The following is a 27,993-nucleotide window of genomic DNA, read 5'->3' on the forward strand; positions in this document are numbered from 1 at the left end:
CGAGGAGAGGAGCGCCATTTCTGCATTTATAAGATGTTGTGACGATGATAAAAATACAATTTGCATTTAATTTTGCGTAACGCAAAAAAAGTGTATTATTATTAAATTAAAGTGTATTATTATTATTATTATTATTATTATTATTAAATTAAAATTAAAGAAATTAAATCTTTAACGCTTACTCGTAACATTATAATATTATTTAGGTATAATTACCATCGATTAATTCGTACTGTGACTTTCTGGACGAATAGTGGATTTTTTCTCTTTTCAGTTAATAATATCAAGTTAAGTTTTCGTTGCCAGGTGTAACGCAATCTTGCTTTATAACTAGTCTTCGATGTGTTGAAATTATTATTACTATTATTATTATGTATTCCGAGTAATATTGAATGTCTTTTTTTACCCTCTCGCACGTATTGAAATTTATACCAGATATTTTCCAAAATGCAGATAAACGTACTGATAATTATCATCGCGAAAAAGTATAAATTAGTTAAACGAATGTGTTTGTATTCTACCGGATGAAAACTGTTGGATTGATGATAATTGGATGTCCTGTAAATTGGTTGCGAGATCCATTTCTTCTCAAGATAATTCAATATCCCAGCCGAGCGCATACGCATTAAGCTGCACAAAAGTATTCCTCGATAGTAATAAGGGAAAAATTAAGCTAATTTTTTCCTTGCGGGGACACCTCTGTTCCACAGTATTTCTCAATATGTATAATAGGCAAATTAAACGAGATGGAAAAGTTGCATAATTTAATTAATATTATACTGGAATTTACAATTTTATTTTCCAAATATAATTTGCATTCTTCTATTCTGATTGTAATATTACAATTTATAATATTACAAAATGTTAACAAAAAATGAGAGTTGACGTGGCTTAACTTATTGAATTAAATTAAATTAAATTAAATTAAATTATTATCTATTAATTCTTTTTCCAAATAATTATCTCTATTTTAACGTGCAAATACAATTCTTATTTAAATGTGTAAGTAAGTAAGTAAGTAAGCCAAGCTGTAATCAAACGTGCGTACTGCGGCCGAAGTAAAGAAAAAAATGACACTTACTATCTGTCAATGAGTTTACGGTGTCGTGCCGCTCTGGCGTGCAGAAACGTAAGTTTGAGACTCCAATAATTTTCGGGGAGTTGTACGATGTCACACTCGTGCTGAACTTTGTGATAAATCGGTAAAAATATAGCTGGGGCCTCCAAATAGGCAAAACCCGGACGGCATAATTTCGAAGGAAGAGCCTCCCTGTCTCTCATATCAGGGCAGTCACTATTTAATAATTCTTTCCAATGAGTTTGAAGATCGCTATCTGGTAATTTATCCTGTTGTACATTATTTTAATAAGAATGTATTGTATAATGGAAAAGCGTATTTTTATAGATTTCTAGATTTTATCTTTTCGAAATACATATATTATTTATCTCACGAAAACTACAGATGCAGCAGTTTTAGCAGCAGTTTGCGTAGTATTTATAAATATATATTTTCTTTGTTTCTATTCTTACCACGGTAAAGTGGACATATGCAGTGCTGTCGTTCCTAATACAAAGCGAGTGTGTCCTTTTCATCATCACGTCTTCCAGATTAGTCAGAGAAACGGAGTTTCCTTTATTTGCCAGGCAAGAGGTAAGAGTACTACTGAATCCGCACGTCATCAACATTCCCATCACCAGAGAAGACAAAATTATTAATCGAAGAGACAAGCTTCTCGGTATTTTTTGAAAACCTAAATAACGTACGAATGTTAAAAAAAAAAAAAAAAAAAAAAAAAATTATTTCTAAAAATAGGTAATGCAGAGTTTTCTTAAACAAACAAATGCATGCGTAGGTATACACAAATTTCATTAAAATTATAACATACAAAAAATATTTTTAATGTTTTTTTAAGTTAAACTGTTGAACTTTGTCAGTTTCCGGCTTGAGACTTTATTCCGTTTCCTTTTCGTATCTTATTTATTCGCACTTGCCGTGTTACCTTGAAATCCCAAAACGTGAAGAAGATTGAAGGACAACGAAGAGAGCTCGTCATCGCATTCCTCATAGTTAACGTGTATGAATTTTTTAATACGATATACTGTCACAACGCTGCATGCGATGCAAATGATGGACGCGAAAAGCGCCAGCCATAAACCGTGGCTAAAAGTGTTAACGTAGTACCATTTTATGTCAATCATACCTTCTGATTGAACGAACAAAGCGTATCTAAAAAAATTGATTAGATTAATTTGATCGGACATTTAGATTTAAACAAGCCAACGCGAACAAAACTTGTTCTTTTCCCCGTTTTGTTTTACTTTGCGATAATAGGTATGTATGAATTTTATATCTCAATCGCAATCGATAATGATCCCGGACTTATTTTTGTGTTTTTTTTTTTTCACCCTCGCGGTATATGCGACACGGGAGGAGAAATTGCAAAAGCGAAATCAGAAAGTTATTAACCGAGATTAAATCGCGGGAATGTATATCCTAACCGGAACAGGTTAATGACCGACGTTAAACCGTAGCAGCTGAAAAAAAAAGCTTTCAACGAGCGTGCGCTCGCGGGGAGTGAAAGCTCGCGATAAGAAGGCGCGCCTCGCAAGCTCCTGCATGGAGAAGTCACCGCGTTAAAAAAAAAAAAAAAAAAAAAAAAAATCGAGGGAGGGCTACGCTAAAGTAATAACAAGTTCGACTTACGAGGTGGTCGTGAATGGCACGCTGTAGGAGTAATAACTCGTCGAGTACATATACATCGCCGTGGCGATCAGCAGGGTGTGAATATCTCCATTCATCAGCGTCGCGATGATCGACCGTCTCGTTTTTTGGTTAATCGTCCTGCATTTTCGTCGAAAAGACGCTTTTATTACGATGCCGCGCAACGACTCGCAAGTCCAACACAACACCCTACGCCACGCCACGCCACGCCACACCCTTGGGGTCCCCCTCGCCGCCGCTGCCGCCGCCGTATCCCTTGTCTTACTCCCTACCCGTTGCCCATCTTGATACTATACTTATACCTGTCTAGACGAATGAATCATGCGAGTATTTTGACCCACACCCGCGACGTGGGGTGTGGGTGGTACACGGAAAATTGGGCAAGTTCTACGTATGGCTTCGTCACACATACCTTTTTGAAGAAGCGTCTCTACGAAAATTATTCGTGCGAATCGCCGCGAAAACAGCATTGCAGTTACTTTGGCATGCGGTCGACGAGAGAGAGAGAGAGAGAGAGAGAGGAAGTAGCTCCTCGGTATTTAGAAATAATTTTCCACGAGAAATCTGACATCGACATAGATATCTGAATCTCAATGTTATACAAAAGTTTCACCGAAATACTTGATAAATTTCTCTACCAAGGTTACTTACGTCGACTGTCAATTAGATATACTGTATAATGAAGCGAGCAAAGCTATTTTTTACCCAATGCACAAGTAAAATACATTTGAAACAAAGATAAAACCGTTAAGAAACATGCAAAAATTAATATTTCTCTCGAGATAGGTACTTTACCTTGCCGATATATTTTCGTATGCAGTAAATACTGACTTGAATTTTAAAGCTTGTTCTAAAATCGTCCAGGCATCCCCTATAATTCCTGTAACCTCATTCTTTTTCACGTCAGGGATAATATACGGATGCATCTGAAAGGATAATTAACATCTTCGGCTGTTTCACGCTCAAATAACGAGTCCAGTTTATGAGAAAATCACATTAGAAGAAACAAGTACGCACGGAATCCGTGGCGACAACGAGAGTCCTTCCGCGCAAATCGTATATCGTATCTACACTGCAGAAAGCGGAGTTGTTCGATTTTAGCGCCTCAAGTTGCTCGAATTCTCCGGTAATCGCATTCCAAAGCAAAACGTGTCCGGGCCTTCTTCGTAATATCCTAATTTCCTCTTTGTTTTGCAGAAGTTTAATGCACGTCTCGGCTACGACACATGGTAATACCATCTGCGTAATCAATTAAAACAAATTTAAACTAGGTATAACATTTGCGAAGAAAGAATTACAATTTTAAGAATTACATTTTTTTAACATGAAATTATTTAGATAAAAAAAAAAACCAAAAAGAATATTAATCTACTACACCGATAGCAAAAGATATTTCATGGCAGCTCCAGGATATTTCGTTTCAAATATTTCCAGCAAATGTTCCAGCTGTACTGCGGGAATAATGTGGAAATCATTCGCGTCAATTTGCTTTTTATTACGTCAATGTAGACTAATGGACAATTGACACTCGACAAGTTTGACGCGAGAAGTGAAAAGCTTTTGCCGCGTTGTGTCAATTATCGAGAAGTAAGCGTAAAAAGAAATCAATCTGCCATGTATTCACATATTGAATTATTTGTGCAAAATATAAACGAGGAATTATTTTATTTTTAAAAGTCAACTTATTAAAATGTATTTTAGATTATATGCCGTTATTTAAGAATAATAAATACTTTGATATTGTAATTATAATAAAATATTACAAAAAATTATCGAATTTTTGAATTATTCTCAAGACATACATACATACATATACATATATTACATGTACATACGTATGTGCATGCGGAAAGTCCCAGAAATTTAATTCCGATATAAAAACAGATTAAATAAATTATTAAGTATATTTTTTCTGCTTTATTGCCGATAGCATAAGAGAAAGAGAAAGAGAGAGAGAGAGAAAGATTTCAGATAATACACGATATGTTTATTTAATTAAAAAATTAATTCAATTATTTACGAGCATGACCCTAAATGTCTTATATTGCATTAAAATTAATCTTTCACACAACAGTTAGTTTCTTTTAACAAAAAGAAAAAGAGCGATAAGTTATAAACTAACGCCGCAACTGAGAAAGATTTCAATGCTTGGAAAACACCCAACAGGGTTACAGAAATAATAAGTTTCCTCTAATCCCTATACTATTTTTGTTTCATATTTTTATCGTTGCGGAATAATATAGTATACGTACGATACAAAACAATTGTGATATATTTAAAAATTACCTGCTGATCAAGCACGATGGTTTCAGTTTCGATTAATTGATATCAGAATATTATCTCAAGATCGTCTGGTATTACCTCAATATTATCTATATGCTCTATTTTTATTACATAGAAATTATCATATAACGTTAGACTTTTGCAGAGTGCCGTTTTATTTGAGAAAAGTATACTTAATTTCGGATCTAATTGTAATTGTATGATATTTTTGATGATTGATTCGATTATATTTATAATTGACTCAATTTAATTTGTCATTACAAATGTCATAAAATTATAGTCTGGTTCACAAATGATTATTTTTTCCTCTTAGAGTATATACGTTTAGCTTTTCCAGAAAGGGAATGTTTATTAGTTTACCTCGTTCCTTTAAAAAAAAAAAAAAAAAAAAAAAACATAAGCGATTGAAGAAAGAGAGAAGACCCGCGGATAGTATCGATAACGGCGATCTGACGGATGGAGTCTCGTGAAAAAGAAGGATCACGCAATAGCAAAGATCAAAGCGAGATATCTTCGCCGAAGCTATAAGCAATTCCGTTCCCGATCTTTGCAAGGATGCAAATTATTATAATTGATTCCAGAGAAGAAACGATGGGGAAAAAAGTAGGAGAGATATGGAGATTGGGGTGTGATCAGACGCCTATAAAATTTTATTGAACGACATAATGCATCTTCAGTAGAGCAGTTACAATGTAGGGGGCGATCCATCGTTCAACTTTAACCGGATATGATGAAAGAGTCGGTCGCCGATCAAGGTATTCATTACTTTCCTGTGCGATCAATGCGTTACCGGACAGGCACAGATATCGTGGAGATTTCGACGAGCCGAAGATTCTTCGCTTTTCACCTTCCGGCGGTAGCGTTCGCGCGCAGAACTCACCCGGATGTCGGTTTTAACCGAGATAAATTCATTTTACCGTTAAAGATGCACCCTTTGTATCGCGTTCTCTCTCCTCTCCCCTCTGTGCTCAAGTAAACGTAACGTTATTTTCACTTTTAAAGTTAACTACTTTCATTGTTTCAAAATAATAGAAACGGTTGAGCATAGAACTCGCCGAAAATTCTCCTCCTTATATATTTTTCATCACCGAGATGCCGAAAATATGTATCGCGTCCCTCGACTTTGCAATGTAAAAATCTATCTTACCCAATACGAATACGATGAGATCGGATAGGCTGTGCCTATCCGAAATCTCGGCGGTTTCGCTCGCGACGGAGATGTATGCGGAATGCGAAAAGATCGAAAAGGCGTTTAGAATACGCAACACGGTGCATCTTCGTCTTGCGCGCATTTGAGATTTGAATCCTTTTGAAATCTTATTTGGATTTCAAATATCGAGGACCACGAGCCTTAAGTCGCGCGGCTATCTCGCACCCGCCGAACCTGATCTTCTCCTCCGCGTGTCCCTTTTCCCTTCCTTCTCTTCTCTCACCCTGTCACATTGCGCTATCGCGCATCGACAAGATGGGCCCTCGAATCGATTGGCGGGTTGCTCCCGCGTCTCGTGCCCTCGATTTCGGGATAGGCGTAAAAAGATTCGATCGAGATCCGTGCACAAATTGCACATACCGCCACAGCGTGTACAGCCGAGAACGAATTTGCAAGTTTTATAAAACGCGAGAAGGAGAAAGAAAAGAAGGAAAGGGAGATAAGAGCGATGCATACTGAGCGATATCTTTTGACGTTTGGCCATCGTTTAAAAAAAGAGCGACGAGAGTTTCACAGCCGGATGAAAGAGCTTACATGTCGTGCGGCTGTTATCGTAGAATTTTACGATTTTTAACCCTCTCGAGACTTTTTCCAAAAAGTTTATTGATAAATTTCATGCCTCGGTATAATGCCGTCGATAAATGTAATCTTTAAGCGATTATAACGCAAGGAGCTCGTATTTGGTGATCCAGCAATCTCAGTTTAATTTCGCCCAGGAATCGGGAATCGCTACTCTTCTCAGATCAATGTTAATTCTTTAAAAGTATTTTAGCATGCGAAAGAAATCAAATCTCTCTGATTCTCCTTTAGACTTTCGAAAAACCGAACTTCTATTCATCTTCAAGATACTTTAAAATGTTACATTACGTTTCGCATGTAATAGAGATCGTTTCTCGTTCAGTGATACGAGCAATGCATAAAACATTTCTGAGAGGCCAGCGACCGCATTTTTTCTTTTTCTTTTTTTTTTTTTTCTTACTTTTATGCTTCTGTTATATCGATTTGATGCTTTACAAGAATGTTAGATATCTATGAGAAAACGATTGAAAAATATAATAATAATAATAATAATAATGCACTAAATGCTGCATTGAGATTAATAACACGTTAGTTAGATATTATTCTAACTAATTTAGCAAATTTTCTTTGAGACAACTTTCCTCCTTAAGAGAAATACCAATAAATAAAGAATACCATCTTCTTCTCGAAGGGTACCGCGTGACATTTTTGAGCCTTCGATACCCGTTCGGAGGAATGCTAACCGGGCGTTACACGATCGCGATATTTCTCATCGTGACGATTTAACCCGCTGACACCGACACCGGCGTAGAAGTGATGGGACGGTAACTGCCGGTTGACTGCTCGATGCCCTTTCAACTGTTGTAAGCCGGTACTTTGACGGGTCCGCCGCGCCGATTGAAGATTTGCAAACCGGCATGTAAAGAAGAACGAAGATAAGCGTCGCTCTCTACACGAGGGAATCCAAGGGGAGATGAAGAGTTTTCGTACGTCAAGAACAGTGGGGTATGGCGGGTTGCGCCGGATGCGACGGTTGGGAGTGCGGGTTCACGAAAGAGAGGCAGAGGGAAACGGCACTCACGGCGACGGTGACACTGATGGTGACGGTGACGATGACGGTGACGGTAACGGTAACGGTAACGGTAACGGTAACGGTGACGGCGACGGTGACGTCGACGGCGACGGCGACGGCGACGTCGACGGCGGCGGCGGCAGCGGCGATCAGCGACAGCCGTGGCAGAAAGGGTTGAGAGCGGGGAATAATAGCAAGGGAGGAGGAACGCGCAGGGGGACATTGGTTGGCGGCGGGTGTAGGTAGGTGTACGTTCGGCCCCTACGACGCGAGTGCGTAAGATACGAGAGAAACTAACGGAGAGAACATCGAGACGGAGAAAGACGTCGCGGCGTTCACGCGAAGGAGGGAGACAACGAGGTAGCAAAGAGGAGAGAAAGAAAGAGAGAGAGAGAGAGAGAGAGAGAGAGAGAGAGAGAGAGAGAGAGGGAGAGGGAAGAAGAAAGAAGAAAGAAGAAGAAGAGAGGAGGAGGCCTCCACCTCGGACATATATGCGATGAGAATTCGCGCCTCCTGTCTCAGTGCTTGACAGGCCGGCAAGCTCTTAAGATCTATCAGGGTTCTACCAGTTCATCATTTCAGCCGCTGTGCACCCCATCACGCGCAATCGTTCCCCACAACCGTTTTCTACGGGACTTTGTCGAATTTTCATGATTCGGCGTACTCAAACGAGAGTAAAGCACGAGTTGCTTTTGGTACCCGCAGTAGTATTAACCCGGTGGTGTCAGCCAGCTCGGAGGACCGAAAATCGACAGAAAAGAACAGACACGAGCACGAGCAAGAAAAGATAGAATCCTGTCCGTAAAGATCAAGTTTGGATTTGGCGCCATGACGTCCGAAAAAAATTTGATAAAAAACAGGACCTGTCATTGAGCAGGACGCCCGGAGTGATTGACACTAAAGACTGAAAACAAATTGGCGCTAAAGATCAAAAGTCACGAGGATGCAGCCGATTAGTATGATCGCCCAGGACACTTTGTATTAAGTTTAGCCGAGAAACTCAAGTGCCTTGTGATACTCTCTCGCAGTGGTTGGTGTGCGTGAGAACGGTTTTGGTGAACCCTATAAAGTGGAGCGAACTATCCGGAAAATATATACCGACGATTCTCTCTTTTCTCCCCCCTCTCTCTCTCTCTCTCTCTCTCTCTCTCTCTCTCTCTCTGTCTCTCTTTCTCTTTGGCATAATCTAGAAGACTCAAATTTTCCGCGTAGTTAATAAATTCGTGACATAGAAAGGAAGAAAGTGAAACTGGATCGTGTAGATTGCGATCGTGATCGAAGCCGGTCGCCTAGTTCTGGCGAAATACCGACTTCAGGACACGATAAGAGGATCAAGCTCCTGGAAGTGAAAAACGTATGGTTGCGTAAGTTCAGGAAAAAGCTGGCGCTGCGAGATAAACGACGAAGAAAGAGATTTTTTTCGTGGATGAGACCAGAGTTACGCGAAAAAAAGTAGACAAAGTAAAAAGACAAAGTGTTGTACAGTTCGCGAAGAAGACTGTCGGAAGCAAAAGAGAAGAAGTGGAAGGAACGGAAAGGGAAGATCCTAAGAATTATCAAGGATCAACGAAAAATTGTTTCATCGAGAAAACTCTAAGGAGAATTCTAAAATCTCGTCTGAAAGTGATCCAAGAGGTTGACGGGAACGACAATGCCATTGATAATCTGATCGTTCCTTTCGCGACGAAAGCCGATCGGTAGAGCTTGATCCGATCAAGGGCGACCTTGAACAAGATGGTCACGAGGGCGCTGCTACTACTCTCGCTGGTCCTCCTCGGTGCCTTCGACGCGCCCGGCGTCGAGAGAGCCCACGTCCGGCACCTAGCGATGGCTGGGAACGCCTGCAACGCTTGTAGGATGCACGAAGAGATTCGTGCGCTTAGTTTAGAAGCGATCAAGGAGCAAATCCTGAACAAACTAGGTCTGAAACAAGCGCCGAATATGACGGGCCGGGCTCTGCCACGGATTCCGCCGATCTCGAAGCTGATGGACATGTACGGGATGCAAGCCGATCAGCCACAGCCTCTTGAGCCTGGCATCACGCACCACGAGGAGATTGACGAATACGCCGCAAAGACGGAAAGTGTGTTTGCTTTGGCACAGCCTCGTAAGTTTTTCCGTTTTCTCTTTTCTACATACGTGATATCTCGAGGAAAAAAAAGAATAAATTATAAGAGGAGAGATAAAATTTATGCAATACTTTTTTTGATTTTTAACATTTCTTAAGGTAGGATACTATACTTATGTGAGAACTCGATACCTGAACCTAATTTAATTTGATTCGCATAGTACTCTTTTTTAACGATGTTAAAAGCTTATTTTTCTAATTTCAATAAATTAATTGATTAATATTGATTTTTTGTCCATTAGGACAAAATTTAAGGCTTCGGGAAATTGCGCAAATAGTTAAAAAGCCCGGACGTTCGTTTGTAATCGTGTGCCATAATCTAAAATTTGGCGGCGTTTTTTTATTTTTTATAGGTACTTTTTGTTCAATATTTTGAAAAAATATGTACGATTATAATATTTGTACATATCTTATTAAAAAATAGATGCATTATTCTAAAGATCATGTCAGCCAGGCGCCACTGTTCACACAGAATTAATTACCGCGATCGAGTGATAATATTTCATACGTGATACCCCGATCATGTTTTCCTTGGCGACGTCAAAATAAATTAACTCAGCGACTCGATGATCCGTCCAATGATTCGCGCATGCACAGCACGTTCTCGCGTTCCAACATTGTACATATACTGAATTTTATTGTATCGTCACCACTTACGACTTAACAGGGTCAAAATGACAATTATATATCTGACATTTATTACTATTAACTCTACGATTTATCCAAAGTGCCGTTCCAAAATACATACAGCTTCCAAACGTGAAACATCCATTTTAAGGATATTCTTAATTTTACATCCTAAAGGTGTCTCGGCACAGAATAGGTGTTTGTAATTGCTAATTGTTACCAAAACGTAATAGATAAGAGAGTTGTCTGAAAACGCAAGGCGCCCGGGACGTCAATATAGTCGGTAAATCAACATCGATTGCTTTTAAGGTACGTCGAAAAATTAGAGGTCGAAGACAATAACTAAAACCAATCAAAAAAAAAAAAAAAAAAAAAAAAAAGAAAAGAAAAAAAACCAAGGGGGTCAAGGATATCGCGTGTTTTCGGGGACACCCTGTATGCATTCCGTGCATAATATACACTTATTAAGGAGCAGAAGGAGCTCCAAACAGTCCGCCGTCGCGCGAGTCCCTCGGGCGAACTGTCTTCGAGCCACTTGCCGCTAAGCACGTAATAGTGGTGGTAGAACTGCAACCTGTTATTAAGGCCCCAGTGTTCGCGAAAAAAGAGAGAGAGAGAGAGAGAGAGAGAGAGAGAGAGAGAGAGAGAGAGAGAGGAGGGAGGGAGGGAGAAATAAAAGGTGGGAGGAAAAGAAAAAGATACGAAAAAAAGAAGAGGAAAAAAAGAGAAAGGGGAAGAAACAAAATAAGATCAACGACCTGTTTAGGATCGGCGAGGGAGACCGATCGTGGTCTCGCTAACCGCGAGACTGGCGTATTTTCTTTCTGGGCGAATCTGAATTTTTTATGAACGTAATATGCCCGGAGCACGACGGCGAGTTCACCGGTACAGCACCGGCCGCATTGTAGACGATTATCGCGTATCGCGCGATTGCAGACACTTTGGCATTCCGATAAAGAGTTAACTTATTATTATCTATATCGCGTCAATTATAGCTTTATTTTGCAGAGCTGCAATACGTGAGATTCGAAAACGAGGTTTCTGCGACGGACATTATATTATTGTATATACATACATATATTGTATAACGTTGTATCGCTGTCGCATTGGACAGATCACTAATTGCGAATGTCGAAGGCTCGCTCGCGAAGATGCTTCGACACACTCGCTCACTTTTTTTTTTTTCTTTTTTTATTTTGCTCGAAAGATAAGCCAAAAAAAGAAGCGAAATATATGGACGACTCGATAACGAAGTAAAATTTTATAAATTAACTTTTTTTTTTTATTACACAGATAACTACATTAGGTATTTATTATTCAACGTGATAATATGATATTTGTATATTTACCCCGTTCAACACATAATGTTAAAAGTAGAAAAAAGCTTGTAAAAATAAGTTGCAAAATCTTTTTTATAAGATTTTAAGTATAATTGAAGTAGAATTTTTAGTCGATTATTTATAACAGAATAGATTCTTTGAAAAATAATTAAACTAGTCTGTCTCAAATAATATGAACGCTAATTACTTCACTCTATTTTAAAACGTATTTTTTTTACAAATTATCGCATTCTTAATTTTACGTATTGTATTAAAATTGTTAATTAATGTCATATGATTTGCTTCCTAAACTGTTCTCGTCGCAGTCTTGCAACAGTCGAAAATAAGTATGAATATATTTAGCATTGTGCAGATAACAAACGACCAAGTGCGAAGGGGAGTTCAAAAGATCAAAACCTACTATCCAGTAATATCGGTAAGATTAATAGCCGGAACGATTTATTAAAAAAAATAAGAAAAGAGAAAAAGACGAGAATTCTGCGTGCACATATACTTGAGATAATACGCGGCGCTCTTAACATACGTACAGTTGGCGAGAATCATGCGTAACGTGCGCAACTTGCACTCGAAAGCGTCGACTCTTAATATCATTTCTTGTCCATGTCGTTAGAAATGCTTGGAATAGAATTTGGAATAGAAAATAGCACCAAAAGTGAAACGAAAGAAAGGATGACTAACTGATATCACAACGGGTTATCAGGGACGACCTCTTGTCTGTTCGTCCGATCAACTTGGTCCCCGCCGCGGGGAATTATTTTTGAAAATTCGTACGTGCGAATTTTTTTTTCTGACACACAAATTTATATTTGCTTTCACATTTCTGTTCATCTTTATTACTTTCTACAAATTAAATCTTGGTCTAATTTTGGAATAATGATACGTTTTTCTCCCTAATTATTGATTTTTCCTACAATTTTTTTTTCACTAGTTTTTTTTATCTCTGTTGCTTTTTTTTAATATTTTGAAACCCGTACTTCTCTCTTTTAACAAGTTACCCAACGGTTTTCTGTCCGACGTTCTCAAGAGATCGACCGATCTTTCGATTACCTCTCGTTGCATGATTAGCTTGTAAGTACACATGGATATTCGACATATATGTGTACATACATACGTGCGTATAATATAAATGTAATACGTGAAGCGTGATAAGTCACCGATGACCAATGTGAATTAACGCTTTAAAACAGTTTAAAGAGTTGATTCGTAAGTGGTAGAAAAGTTTTCTTTAAGATCTCTTCTAAAAAAAAAAAAAAAAAATTACCATTAATTATACTGCGCAATTATGTTCACCCTTGCAACTCAACGTTTTATTTTATGCATCTTTAAATTAAAGAAAATTTAATTATAACAAATTACATCCGTTATTAATTATATGTATAAAAAGTTGAAAAAAGCAGAAACAAATCAAGTCACGCAATACGTAAACTTTTCAGAATCTATTATTTAATTACTATGTGCGAAAACTTTGCGACAGATTACGTAGCGAATTTTAGAAATTAATTATAACAAGTGATCTCTCAAAATCTTTGTAGTTACCGCCGTATCACTCCGATGACACCGACCAAAATTATTTCTGCAGGAAATATAGCGCGTTCATTGATTCAATAGTCATTGCAGACGCGATTGATCGAACATCCTTTGAAACTTTTTTTTTTTTTTTTTTTTTTTTTTACGTACCGCTAAAACACATTTTAACTATACAATACTAATTAAGAATACGGAGCCAATTAAATGCATAAAAATTCAATGATACGTATGCCGTTTTGTCTAAATAAAATTAATAAATACCGTAATTTAATATCATTCTAAGAGCACGGAAAAAACGGTATTATATTTCACGAATCTAAGCACGGAGAGATAAGAAAAATTTCAGCTCAGCTAAATATTATCAGCTAAATATTAGCATTTTCGCAGTTTAAAAAATGCAAACACATTAATATTATTATTATTATTATATCAAGAATGTCACAAAAGATTTGAAAGATTAAACAATTTGTTGGAAATATATGACAATTATTTTAATATAAAAAAAAGAATGAAAAATATTTGTAATACTTTTTAACGCAAAAAAGATTTTTTTACAATATTCTTAATTAATAACCTGTTAAAAAAAAGAAAAAAAACAAAAACGAAAGAATACAGATCAGTTCGCAAATTCGAGATGGAGATCCGTCAATCTCCGTCTAAGTACTCCTTAGAATTAAGTATGGACATTAAGTATAGGCCTGTCGAATATATCTAGACGCGAGAGATCACCAAGACTCGTAAGCGTATACGTGTGCGAACGACGAACCGGCCTCCATCCGCAACGAAGGTCACGGCCGGTGCACAGGCCTAGGTCAGGCCCATCGCCCATTATCGCGTTAAAGCTGTCTGTAGGTGACTGCCGGTGGTTAGGACTATATTACGTTGGGAGTCTAGTCTATGACTTAGCGCCCGGAGCTACTCTAGAACGGCAATTTACTCTAGTCAGCTGGGAGCAATGATTGTCGAAGGCGGCGGGGCTATTCGAAATTCACAGAGGGGAGATGATCGCTCTAAAGAAAGATTACAGAATTATATTTATTAAATTTTTACACGAGCTATTCAATAGATCTTCCGTACGATCAGATAATGTAAGAACTTTTTTTTTTTTTCTTAACATTTTGTATAAATTCTTAATATACACATATATATATATATATATATATATATATATATATATATATATATATATATATATATGTTGTCAGGAAATTAATTAAAAAATAAATCGCAAAAAAATAACATTATTAACGAGTAAAAAATTCGTAATGCCTAAAAAATTAACGAGTAATATTCATCGTAAATTTCTCTTTCGGTTTTTAATTTTAATGAGTAATAAATTTCACAATCAATGTATACATGTATAAAAAATAATAATTTTATCGTACCATATAATTAAATTTAATTGAGAAAAGATAGCTCATATCTTATTTTACTATATTTACACATTGGATTTCTTCATCAACTTTCCACGTGGATTCAAAGTCAAACTCGTATCTCTTTATTGTAATTATCACACAGACAATAAGCACGCGGTGGAACAGTTATATAAGGATCTCAACTTTATCGATATTGTATTTTTTATTCTAATTATTATTTATATTTTAGTGCAATTCAAATATAAATAAAGAAACAAAACTAGAGAAAAAAAGGAAAAAAAAGAAAAGAAAGAAGAGAGAGAGAGAGAGAGAGAAGAAAATTGATAATTAGTCAGGAGCGCGACCTTTACCGTAATTAAAAATTACTAAATACATCGCCTGCGGCGATAATTGAAATGTTTTTTTAAAAAAGCATATTTATATTTCGTGTCACTTTTACGAGACATGTCTGCTATCGCAAAACATTTCCGCGAGCTGTACAGACTACTGCGTGCGTTGCGTTGCAACGTAATCTCCCTCTCGATGCGTAATATTTTATTTTGCATCTTTTTATTGTCAACAAAATTAATTTTTGTAAACAATTTGTATTAATATCATGGTCAAAACTAAAAATAATTATTAATACGTTGAAAAATTATTATCTCTTGGATTAACTTTATTTATTAAATCCGCATCTCTTTCTGCAAGCTGTTTAGCACAATAGGATAAAAATACTCTTGATTACGTAATAAAATTATACGTGATTAAAGCCTTTGTCGCGACAATTTTTCGTCCCTCCTATAAAAGAATAATTTTATTTTGCACATCGTAAGAATTAACCCCACCGGGAAACCCACGAGTTACTCGGCTGCCGTTTTACGTTGCGCTTAAATCATTAATTCGTTTGGACAAAATTAGTAAATTTGCAATAGATATATATTTCTGGGGAATAACGATAGCCCATATAATACCGTTGCGGTCGGCATACTCGCAGACAGGCGCCATGCCTTCGGCGGTTCTCATTCATTTAATACCTCGACTTCTTTCGTATGGAAGTAGAAATGAGAGTTAGTTTTAGCATTGGTATATTATTTCGATGGTTTTGGATTTCAATGCTGACTAACAGTCACAAAGATGATCTTTAAGCCGTCTTGGTAATTAAAACCAAGCGGATCGTTTTATTTAAAGTTAAATTTTATTTTGAAAAATTATCCTGACCATGTTTTATACAGGATTTGTATAATCAAAGTGATTCTATTCTGCAATGTTTCTGGTATTACTTTTATTAAATCTTACATGTACACGAATTAACGATTTTAATGAGAATTTGATAGATTTGTCAAAATCGCGGAATTGACTTTGTCATGAAAAGAATTAAGAACGTTAAGAAGAGTTGAGATCTATGAGTAATTCTCGCAGAGAAAACCACTTCTTCGTGTTCCCGACTCTATGCATCGTATTAAAAATACAAATACCACTGTTACACGTGAATGCGTTTAAGGGCCAGTAGTATTACATACGTTCGTATAATATAATATTATTGGAATTAATTCCCAGGAACCAGATCAGAAGTGTTATTGCTAGGATTTAATATTTATTATCGTCATCAAATTAGCGTATGATTTAAAATATAACTAAAATTCTTTTTTTATTTCTATATCGAAATTATGCATTTTTATTTTTTAATAAAATTTTTTCATTAAAAAAAAAAAAAAAAATAAGACATTTATATGCGATAAATGCGCGCGACGCCTGGCTCGTTTGTATCGTCGACGCAAATAAAACTTTGACGTGCGATTTACTAAAAACTCCTTCAATTTATTATTTAACAGATTTACTTCGAACAAGAAGACAGGAAAGATGCAAGAAGAAGAGGCGTTTCTATTTTTTTTTTTCTTTTTTCTCTTTTTCGCCTCCTGGGGCATTAGTAAGCCCTTCGTCCCCCGTAAGAAGGGGTGCGGGCGCATAACCGCACGCGATGCCACAAGGCGCATAAGGTACAGGTAGGCCCTTTCGAGGGGAAAAATAAAGGTAAAAGAAATAGCGGGAATCGGACAGAGCGGGGGGAGGGAGGGAGGGAGGGAGGCGAAGGAGAGCATGAACCGGCGCGGAAGAGAGAAGAAGAGAGAGGGAACGAGTACGCGTGACCCAAATGCGAATTTTATCGAGTTACGCTGTTATACTGTCGAAGTGCAGTCGCAATTGCGGGCTGCCCACGTCACGCGATGCAGATTACACAGAGACGGCAGTTTTTACGTCCGGTTTCTGCTTGACCGGTGGGCCCCCGGAAGGTGATCTCACGATGAAACGTGTTTTACAGGGTGTACTGCGAGCGAGCGCGCTACCGGAAAGAAACGATAAATGCTTTGTAGATAGGTAACGCGGCGTCGACCCCTTCCTCCCCGATGCCTTCTGTTTGTACGATTATTATCGATGTAATTATTTTTGAGAAATTACCTTATCTAAAACACAATAAAAAGCAAGCAGTTTTTAATCATTCTCTTCGAAGGTATCTTTTGCCCTATTAGCCTTTATAGCTCTAAATAACCCTCTTAAAAAAATTATATCGCGAAACAGGGGATCAACTTTCGTAGATGAAATTCACAGAAATTTCCAACACAGACCAATCGGGCTTGAGTTGAACAGCGAATAGAGTTGTAGCAGAGTTTACACGTTGCGTCTCTATCGAACGCGAATGCGTTCTCCACGCGACAAATCCGCGAAGGGTCGTTCACCCCCGCGCCCTACGAGCTCGCAGGATCATTAGAGCAATTAGATATTCCCAAGTCAAAGTTAGAGGGCACGTTATCGAGCGGCTTTAGGCGCAACGAGACGGCATAGAAGGAAGGAAGGAAGGAAGGGGTGAGATGAGACAGGACGACATTGCGTTACAACATTAATTTCGGGGTTCAACGCTCCTGGGAAGGGGATGAGAACGCGTACACAGACGTAGACACCCGCAAAGCCTTCTTCTCGGCGTTGCCCTCGGCTGTTTAGCTGAATTGAATGTGTATGCTCGACGTCTCGTTCGCGAAAACCCGTTCCTTTCAGCGCTACGTGCACAAACGATCCTGTCGCGAGATTAAACCAATTGAAGGGTGGAAACGTTGCTGAAATCGCGTGATAAATTAGTAAGATTCATCCCTGTTACAATTCTTACGCCGAGCACGCGTATTTTCTCCATGGTTTTCGCAGGAGAGCAACACTTGCCCCTGATCTAACCGTAACCATTTCGATGCGGATTTACGATTACACGATCGAAGGGGTTAACTCGAAATTTTACTTGAAAGTTCGGGAAGGATTATTTTTTATTTCTGTCTCAAGGCCGGAGATAGCTATGCCGCTTTTGCATCCTCACGTGACACCGCTTTCCACCGATCCCTCTTCGTTTCTTTCTTTTGCTCGTTTTCGTTCTTGAAGGTCGGACAAGGGGGAGCACCGGAACGAATCCCTTCGTCGACATCGCGGCCGGAAAAAAATGGAAAGAAAGACTTAACGGTTAGGACGGGAAAGATGGTGGGTAGGTTTATTTTCGTCCAGACGAGGCTACAGACCGTCTAGCGCGAGAAATTTCCAACTATATTTAAAATAGTGGCAAAAAAAAAGCTCGCCCCGCTAAAAAAAAAAAAAAGTTTATCTCAATTATCTTGCTAACGAGATATTTTCGCTTGAGAAAAATTTCAGGATTTTATTAATTTGGTCCCGTCGTCTCGTTCACTGTGACCGTTTAAAAATAATCCCTTCCGGTCCTCACGGCGTATCTGCATCTTCCGCGGCGTTCAGGGAGGGCGACTGACTACTAATCGTCACCGTTGAAACGCACGTGACGTGGATTTTCAGGCCGGGGTTTCGCGGCAGACACAAATAAATGCACGCCGCGAATGTGACAGTTGGCGGCGCGGGCAGGAGACAGGAGTGGGAAAGGTAAACGACAAAAAGAAGGAAGCGCGCGCGGAGTGAAGACAATAAAGCCAAAGCATTAAGTACATGGTGCTTCAGCGCTTAAGATAAATATAGATTTTAGCCAACACGGAGGTCACTCGCATTGCGCACACGGCAGAAAGACTTTCTCGCCTGTGCGACGTACACTTGAAGATTCGAGGGATGGAATAATCTCTATACATAAGACAAAATTAAATTGTATAATACCTTAGTCAGAAATCTTGATCTGCAGATTTGAAAGAATTTTGTCAAATTGACAGCATCCCGGGTGTCATTTAATTTTTATTATCGTTTCTACTTTTTCGAATCTCGCTTGAAAAGTTTCTCGTGAGAAAGAGAATCTAGTCCAACTTTTACCGTCATCTCCCGTTTAACGTTTATCAGTCTAGCTTGGAAACTTTGCTCTCTCTCTCTCTCTCTCTCTCTCTCTCTCTTTCTCTCTTTCTACGTAATGGTCGCTAAATGCGGAACCGCGATCACGCTTTGTCGACGGAAGGCTGGTTGCGTCGTAGAAGTGCGTCGGAATAAGCAGGAAAATAAGACAGGAGAGCCGTTCAAACGGGTGGAAATCATGGAAAACAACGATGATACGCGGTGTCGTGGCCCTGCCTATAAATAAAGCGAAGAAATAATTGTGATATGGAAAGATCTCTCGCCGGCCGCGCACCGTGGTCCCCCTTCTCGTCCATTCCTGATACACTTTTTGCTATCGGCCGATTCTTTCATTCTCTCTCTCTCTCTCTCTCTCTCTCTGTCTCTAAGTTACAGACATACGTGAGGGCGGCGACGTTTAAAAATATCGCACCGCAAATCGTCACGACACGGCCGCATGTGCTGCCGTGCAGCACTTTGATGTTCAGACCATTTTGACGATACAGTTCTATACGGTAATAATTTTTCATTTGCGCATTTTCTCGAGTGTAAATTGTATGAAATGTTTCAGTAAATAATAACCTAACATAATTCTATTTAATTTTTTCAAAAGCGCAATTACGAAATGCTTAAAATCTCGCATTTGGAATTAAACTGGTCGCTGGAAGTTTTCGCGATTTTCTCGAAAGAAACTGCAAGTAATGTTTGCGCACAGGAATCAGGAAAAACGAAAGAGTTGGTGATAAAATGCATGCACGATAGCGCAATCCGAATGCAAGTCGCGCATGCAAGGAGTCGTCCGACACTTTCCTCGTTGAGACATCGACGTATGTTCCTTGAAAATACGTATCCGGAAATTATCAAGCTCTTACTTTCGGCCAGATAAAATAATTTATCGAATCGATCCTTGTTTTTAGGAGAGCGCGAGATTTCCTCTTATACGTATACGCGTCTACGAGGGTGAAGGGTCTCGAATGTCAAACTTTCTCCCGCTGAACTTTCAGTCGCTTTAAAACGCGAAGGGCACGTTTTTGACTGCCCGACGAGACCGGCGCGTCCATAATCGTAAAGTTGACGTGATTAATAATAATCATTTCTTGGGGGGAGAAGAAGGAAAGGAAGGAGGTGGTAGACGGCATGACGGACAGACGGTAGCATCGCGAGTAGATGTCTACGGGTACATGGTAGATCCGAGTTTGCGCGCGCGTCAGACGATCGTTGCGAAAGACGAGACAGCTGACGGGTGACAGTGACAGGGACGGTGAATAAAAGCGAGACGAGGGTAGATCGCGGCAGGGAAGTAGGTAGGTAGTGGGTGGAGAACGATAATCGAATTATTTGAGTGCTCGAAAACGAAGAGAGAGAGAGAGAGAGAGGAGAGCCCGGCAAGGTTAATCATGCGTCCGTCGCGGTGCCTCTCATAAAACGTTAACGAAAATAAACCTCCCCTATCACTCGGATGGATTTGCGTCACGCAAATCTCGCCGAATTCTCATGCAAAATTGAGGAAAATTGTACCTGCGTGTAGACTTTCCCCCGTGCCCTTTGCTTGCGAGCAGCAGGATAATAAGAGACGTTGGCGATTCTGCCGCTCTTTGACAATTGAAGAGATATTTCACGTTCACGTTACGCTCTATTTCTTGTCGCGTCAGCGTACTTTAGTCGTAATCGTTCATTATTACCAATTAAATAAATTAATTATTTTACAAACAGACGACTTTTGTACCCACATAATTGTATATTGTAATAAAAAAAAAATAGCTGAATTAATTTTGATATTAAAAACCAAGAAATATTCAAGTGTTTTTAAAAAATAAAATTTCTTATTAATTGCCAGTTAATATAAAAAAAAAAAATGTCGTTTGAAATAATTGGATCAATTTCTTCTATATAGTCATCTAAAACTTGAGTAATTTTGCTTGACTGGATCTAAAACTGTCGTGGAAACCGTCAGGTAGACAAGCGTTGACGCGCTCGGAAAACGTTGCTCATAGCATTCATAAGCTTCACGGAAAAGTTCTTACGCGGCGATCAACGGCGCGAGGAACCAGTTGAATACCAGAACGAACGCAGCCGGCTTAGAAGATACGCGCCGAGTTGCAGCTTCGATATCGATACGTAAGGAGAGTCGCTGATTGATCGAGGAATCGGGTGAAAAACGTTGCTCGCGTATAACGGGACGATTTGAGGTGACTTTACCCTTCGTGGAAGCGGTCTCGTCGTGCGCGATGGCCTGAATAGAGCCTTCTGGCCCCTGCCGCGTATATAAATCTACCTCCTGCCGCTCCTCTTTCTTCTTTCTCCTTTTTTCCCTCCTCTTGCACATTAGCCGCGTCCCCGTCGATGCGCTCTCGTGGTCGGCCGGACCGCTCGCTCATCGCGAAACCAGGGAATCCGGGGTCGCGTTAAACGTCGGTCATCAGGGTGAATGTCGGACGCACGTGCGTGCTCGCCGCTGCGTTCGATCGGCAAGAAATCTGAGCACGACTCCGCCGAGCTCTCTTCCTGATTTATTGCTCATCTTTGCCTCTCCGATCGCGAGAACGGCCGCGAGCAAAGCTCTTGCGCGGGCGTTTGTGAAGCGTTTTTGCGAACACGGAGATGACCGTTTAACCAGGAGGATTTTCTAAGCCGATGGAATCTTTTTATTTTGAAAACCAGCCACGTCGCGCTTCTTTAAGGTTTTGCTGGCTAACGCTGTTCTACGCGATTCCGATGTCGAGTCGCGAGCACTACCGGATCTCTCCAACTCGATAGAGACTGTCGTAATGAGTGAATTTTATTTCGATATTCCGATATTGATAATTAATACCTACACAAAGAAACGGAGATTTTGCATCCAAAGTGATTAATTTTTTTTTTCTCGATTAGCTGCTTTTTGTAATATACATATAAAGTACGATTAAAGCCCAAGAAAACTAAAAAAATTGCAATTTTTAGAGATTGAATCGTCCTGTATTAAAAACTGCAGCATACAAATGCTTAAAACTCAACTTCTATTAGAGCTGTAAGAAAATAGAATTTTCTTACAATTTAATCGTTTCCGTTTATCTGCAAACGTTTGCAATCGGAGAAAGCGACCCGAAGACCCGACGGACGCTTCCTTGACTCTCTCGTATCAACGATTATGCGTTAACTCGATCGCGAGTCGAGGCGATTCTACCGGAGCCGTGCCCGCGATACCATCGTCATTGGGGAAAAGAACGGGGCGTGAGTAATCGTCGGTCGATTTACCATGAGCTTACCCCGATAACGGAAATTTCATGTCGTTAATGAAATTATCAAGGAAACGCTTTACAACGACGGGCGTCAACTTGCTGCCGGTAAGAGCCGGAAAAAGAGGCGTTGCGCGCGAAATACTTTTTTTTTTTTTTCTCGTACGATTGGCCGACATCGCAAAAATTCTTCTCCGATCAACAAATTAAAAAACCGCAGATTTCCCCGGCAATCGGACGTGAATGCGCCCGCACGAGATTGCTTTATATTCGCAATCGGATTAAAAATCACGTTAAAAAAGTTTGAGGTGCCGCGACCTAAATGTACGCTTTTGTACGTTAACTTTTGTATTTGCTAGAATATTGATTACAGCAGCATAATTTATAATTAAGCCAGAGATTATAGAGCGCGCGCTGTTAAGTTCAGACATTAGTTAATTATATTTATTTCTTTGAAATAATTGCAATTGAATGATCCACGGCCGACGGCGTGTTCCCAGTTCATTTACATTTGTATTTTCCGGTCAAGTTAGATTAATTATTCCCCATTCTTCCCTTTTTTTTTTATTTCAAATTAAATATAAAGAAATATTTAATTATATGCACGCGATACCAAAAAGAGGCTGGACATTATTAATCGCATTTCTTTTTAAAATCAGGAATTTTAATTTCTACATAGCGCTTGTGCCCTCGACCGCTTTGATAAATAATTTTAAAATTTATATTCCTCTCTAGCCGCGTTGTAATCGGAATGATAATGCGTGTTCACTCAGGGATTAAGCGATTCGTCATGAAATTACAATATCGAAATATACATCATCCACAGTGTTACCGTGGTACTTTATCCCACCCGATTTTTTTGACAATATATATATATCATAAATGAGACGATAAAATATGTAACATTTATTTTACTCACATTTTAGACAGGATTGTTATTTTCCGTCCGTCCATCCATCCTTCCTTCTGTGGCGGTTTCTGGATCGTCCCGACGTGTTGTAGCACTCGACACTATATTACACTGTCCTTGTCTTTCTTTACAGTCATTAACACCATCACTCGCGAGACGAACGACCGAAATAATGACGGTGGATTACCGCGACGATTTTTTAGGTTATAAATTCGGAAGCGCGACGGACGATCACTCGTTGTATTAATGTGCCCTCTAAATGTTCGTGGCGTTGTTTGCTTCCACCGGGTCTTTCACTCCAGTCGTCCACGATCCCGGCACAAGAAATCCGGTAACGAACGAGACGAACCGCGACACAAAATGTCCTCCGCGCACTTTGTCCCTGGCTCGAAACGGGATGAAATTCTCGGCCACGACGAAGAAGACGGGCGAGGCGCGGATCACCTCCTGGCACTCTGGTGGTGGCTGCCAGAATTTCCCGAAGAAGATCGTGATGGAAGCCGGTCGAAAATGTCCAACGCGGAGCAATATACGTCGAACGCTCCGTGTACACTCTGCTGCCCGCTATGTGACCTCGTTCGTTCCGGAGCTGCTCTCTTTTTCGAAGCAGGAAATGAAGCACAACGACGAGCGGGATAACTCCGGCGTAGCACAAGATGATCGTCCGTTCTTCGAGTCAAATACTTATTTATCCGCGATTGTAAGAGAACGCCCTCGCAGTCGCGAAGCAATTAAGCCGTCCTCGCGCAAGAACCTCCGCAGCTAGATATATATTACAAAAAACTGCACCTGTTTTTAACCATGTCTCTTATATAATATCCGAATTGCACTTGACTCGCGAGAAAATCTTGCGCATCCGCGACACCTAGTGATCGGCCGAAAGGCTTGCCACGTGGCTCATCCCGAAAATGGCACAGTAGCAGATTCATTTTACTCTCGAGAAAGTTACTGCGCACGCGCCGCGGACAGGTGCCTGGTACGGACCGGTACAGGTAGACACGGACCGTCGCAAGCTGGTACGGCCCGTCCGGCACGGGCTGCGCGGAGCGTTACGGTCTCAGAAAAAAATCCACTTATACCTTTAAATATTCATTATCTTGCTCAAATTCTTATCTCAAGTTTTTTCATAGAAAATATGCAAAAAAAATATATAATGTTCAATTGTGCATCGTTATTTTAACAGCAATTCACGCGCAACGCCACTTTTTTTTTATATAAAAGAGAAGATAGATTCGCTACATCAACCAATAACATAAGTCATTATCGCACTCATTTTCTATTCCGATAACCTTGCACCGAATAAAGCTTAATGAAACTGTCATAATATACTGTTTCAGCACCTCTCAATTAGCAATTTCGCCTAATTAATTTCGCAAACGTGGACTCTTTTCTTTTCTTTTTATCTCATCACGAGCTTAAAGAACACCCGTCTTTTCTTATGACGAGCTCGAGCAAATCTTTCAATTCCAGATCGCTTTAAAGTGTTTTACGTATTTCAAAGTGTTTAATGACGTAGAAGTATATCGCGACGCTTTGAGCATTTTAAACGAACGAGATTGAAATATCTCGTTATTTTTGTTGAAAATTGCAATGCAATAAACAAGATCGCAAAATTGTATCTATATCGAATATGAAGGCGGTTTTGTCGTAAAAATAAATTACATGTTTGCGTTGCAACAAATGTTTACTTAATTTCATTAGCTTTTTTATTTACTCACGCTATCCAGGGTGTAGATAGCACCCAAGTGGCTACAAAGCCGTTGAATAGCCACGGCGATACTTTATCGAGCTGTGCAACGTTATGCGCGCGATATCGAACGGCGAAAATCTTTTCATTCATGGATAATAAATTGCGCGGCGAGCAGGACGGATCCCCCTCTTTTCGAAAAATCTGTCCATACGTACTGTTAAAAACACATTATTGGCGATATTATATTTATAATATGTATATATCATATATTATATATTGTACGTTTTATTTGAAATTTTCCACAACTATTAACGTACGTCATACCCCGCATCGATATACTTGCTCCTACGCAACGTTAAATAATCGTACTTGCAGCTGTTTTACAATGATGTAAAAATTAAAGAGCAAACTCCACAGTTACGTCACTCAATTCATTCTCCAGAAAAGACGGAAGAGTATTTCTCTTATCTCTTCCTTGGTTAAGTTTATCTGTGATTGAACGAATTCGTATTGCGTTTTATGACCGACGTATCGTGATTTTGATGCTTTCAGATCAGAGGCTAAGGCACTCGAAAGGTAGTCTGGACGTGCTGTACTTTAAATTTTCCGACAAGGTCGTCCAGCATCGCGTTACCAGGGCGGAGTTGTCTCTGTGGATATGGGGCGTAAATCAAGAAGTCACGGAACTTGGGGAGCCGATCGATTTGGATAGTCACGACGTCGGCCCGGTGACGATCACGTTGCAAAGGATCCTCCGAGGCGCTACCGAGACGGGTGGACCTCTCCTGGGTCCACCTCTGACCACAAAACATCCTCGTCCGTTCGGACGGCGAGGCGGTTGGATCACGATCGAGCTCAGACGAATGGTGGCGGAATGGTTCAAGCACCCGAGAGACAATCTGGGAGTCGCAATCAAGATTATCGGGCCCGGGAGTAATCATCGCAGGAACTCGGCTCGACTGGTCGAGACCAACCCCGGCGCGGAATACGCTCCGTATCTCGAGGTGCAGATGCAGGAACTTGATTCCCGAAGAGGCTCCAGGATCAAAAGAAACGTAGGACTCAATTGCGACGAGGCCAGCCAGGAAACCAGGTGCTGTCGATACAAACTCACGGTGGATTTTGAAAAGTTTGGCTGGGATTGGATAATCGCACCTAAAAAGTGAGTTAAATTAAGATACTTTTCATTTCTATTTATTACCATAAATTTCCAACTAAAATTAAAGCACACAAATTTATGGCGAGAAAATATCTTATATGCACGAAAAAATGATAAATTTCTTTTTGCGGGAGACACATTGGGCCGATATAGTATATGTATATATGATATTTTGCGTCCTGTTTAATAAAATACTTGAAACGTGTGTACTTTTGTAAAAACGTTCTGCGACTCGCAAAATGATTAATGTATCCTCGGTCAAGCACGTACTCGCAAAGATTTCTTTAGCGAAGGAAAACATTTTGAGCCAAACTGGGTTTCAATAAAGGAACTGCGATTTTCTCCCTGGCACGTAGAACAGTTTTGCCCCAGCTGCGCTCAACTATTATTTCCACACGTTTAGTCTAAAAATAGCTTTCGTTGTGCAATCATATACATTTTCAGTTACTTTATTATCGTGATATTCGACACTTTTGAGGAATATAAAATTAATTACGCTTTTTATATAAAGAAGCGGAATAATAAATGTTAAATTTACAAAATAACAATTAATATTTGTATCGTCGGTACATTTCTATCTTTGAAATAATAAGTTTTATCAATTTCAATTTTTGTAAAAAAAATATTCTTTTTTGTTTCTTAGAAAATTAATATTACTATAAAATTGAAAAAAAAAAAAATAACGTCGATGAATCTAATTTTATGGATCGGCATTTTATTAGATAGATAGTGAAATCCGCATTAACGATCGGTTCCTTGGATCTTTGTGTCGCAGATACGATGCCAATTACTGCTCGGGCGACTGTCCGATGGCTTTTCTTCCGGCTTATCCGAACACGCATATCGTCAGCTTGGCGGAACCGCCGAACAACACCGGACCGTGCTGCGCACCTAGGAAGCTGTCGGAAATCACAATGTTGTACTTCGACAATGAGTACCAGATTGTGTTCTCGCGGTTGCCGGGGATGGTCGTTGAAAAGTGCGGATGCTCATAGTCCATCTTCGTTTCTTTCTGGCAGAACGAAAGCGACGTGGGCGACGTCGAGAATTCCACGCGAATGTCGCGACGTTCTCCCATTGATCAATCTCGACGGTTATCGTCATTGCCCTTGGCAATCGTTATTGATTGTCGCCGCCGTGTTCTCGGCGATTCCTCATCCGATAGACTGAAAGTGCCTTGTTCGGAGAGTGATTGCGCGATGCGGATCTCTTTAGAACGCGAGGAAAGAAACGCAAAGTGCGCGAGTAAGCGGTGCGACGATTCGCGATAGTCCCCCTCGAAGACTGTGCTGGATGCCAAGGGAAGTCCAAAGAGGGACTCGCGCCGTGTCAGAGGCACCTCAACGGGTGATCCATGGTCCATGGCAAGGCGGATAGTTCCTAGAGTCACGGTATTATTTTTAAGATGCCGATACGTTTGCACTTGATTCACGATCGTACGTCGGTTGCGACCTCGAAATCACCATTTTTACAACGCTTTTGGCAATTACGCAAGACGTAATTATATTTATTCAACTCTAACATTATTTTGTTAACGAGCAGGAGAGCATAATTTGGCTTATAAAATTATATTATTGCGTCACGGTTCGCGAGACTATATCAATTGAAAAGGATACGATATCGGCCGTTTCACGTGCCTAATTGTGTTCACAGAGAGAGTCATTTTTATCTCTCTTATTTCTCTATACTACGTAATTAAAATGCGTTATTATTAAAATATAGGTCGTCAACGATCGGTGGAAATGTATCGGCCAACAGATCTCGGTGTACAGTAAAATCGTTGTTTTTTTCTAATGGTTTTTTTTTCTCTCCCCCTTTGTCTTTCTATAATATATTATGCGTATGTATACAGGGTGTCCACCTTGCGTATATATATATATATATATATATATATACATATATATATATATATATATATAGAA

At 39.6% G+C, this 27,993-nt stretch overlaps 2 protein-coding genes across 4 annotated transcripts; one reads left to right on the forward strand and one right to left on the reverse strand.

The window, feature by feature from the left end:
* LOC139112450 (probable glutamate receptor) lies at window positions 1-25,366 on the reverse strand. 3 transcript variants are annotated; one of them, XM_070673482.1, is made up of 8 exons: window positions 23,232-25,365; window positions 3,740-3,961; window positions 3,554-3,648; window positions 2,705-2,842; window positions 2,001-2,227; window positions 1,531-1,751; window positions 1,082-1,347; window positions 1-630 (listed from the first exon to the last, which is right to left on the reverse strand). In XM_070673482.1, exons 2-8 carry the CDS (start codon window positions 3,959-3,961, stop codon window positions 213-215), a joined length of 1,587 nt encoding a protein of 528 aa, XP_070529583.1. In that variant the 5' UTR covers window positions 23,232-25,365; the 3' UTR covers window positions 1-212. The 3 variants fall into 3 exon arrangements, with proteins under 3 accessions (XP_070529583.1, XP_070529582.1, XP_070529585.1); XM_070673481.1 differs by having other exon boundaries at window positions 3,518-3,648; XM_070673484.1 differs by lacking the exon at window positions 2,705-2,842 and having other exon boundaries at window positions 3,518-3,648; window positions 23,232-25,366.
* Window positions 8,208-27,945, forward strand: LOC139112452 (growth/differentiation factor 8). Its single transcript, XM_070673489.1, has 3 exons — window positions 8,208-9,913; window positions 25,465-26,074; window positions 26,847-27,945. The coding sequence occupies exons 1-3, from the start codon at window positions 9,541-9,543 to the stop codon at window positions 27,064-27,066; spliced, it is 1,203 nt and encodes a 400-aa protein (XP_070529590.1). The 5' UTR covers window positions 8,208-9,540; the 3' UTR covers window positions 27,067-27,945.
* Window positions 27,946-27,993: the final 48 nt, after the last annotated feature.

This window comes from Cardiocondyla obscurior, linkage group LG28 (genome assembly GCF_019399895.1).
Source record: "Cardiocondyla obscurior isolate alpha-2009 linkage group LG28, Cobs3.1, whole genome shotgun sequence".
NCBI lineage: Eukaryota > Metazoa > Arthropoda > Insecta > Hymenoptera > Formicidae > Cardiocondyla > Cardiocondyla obscurior.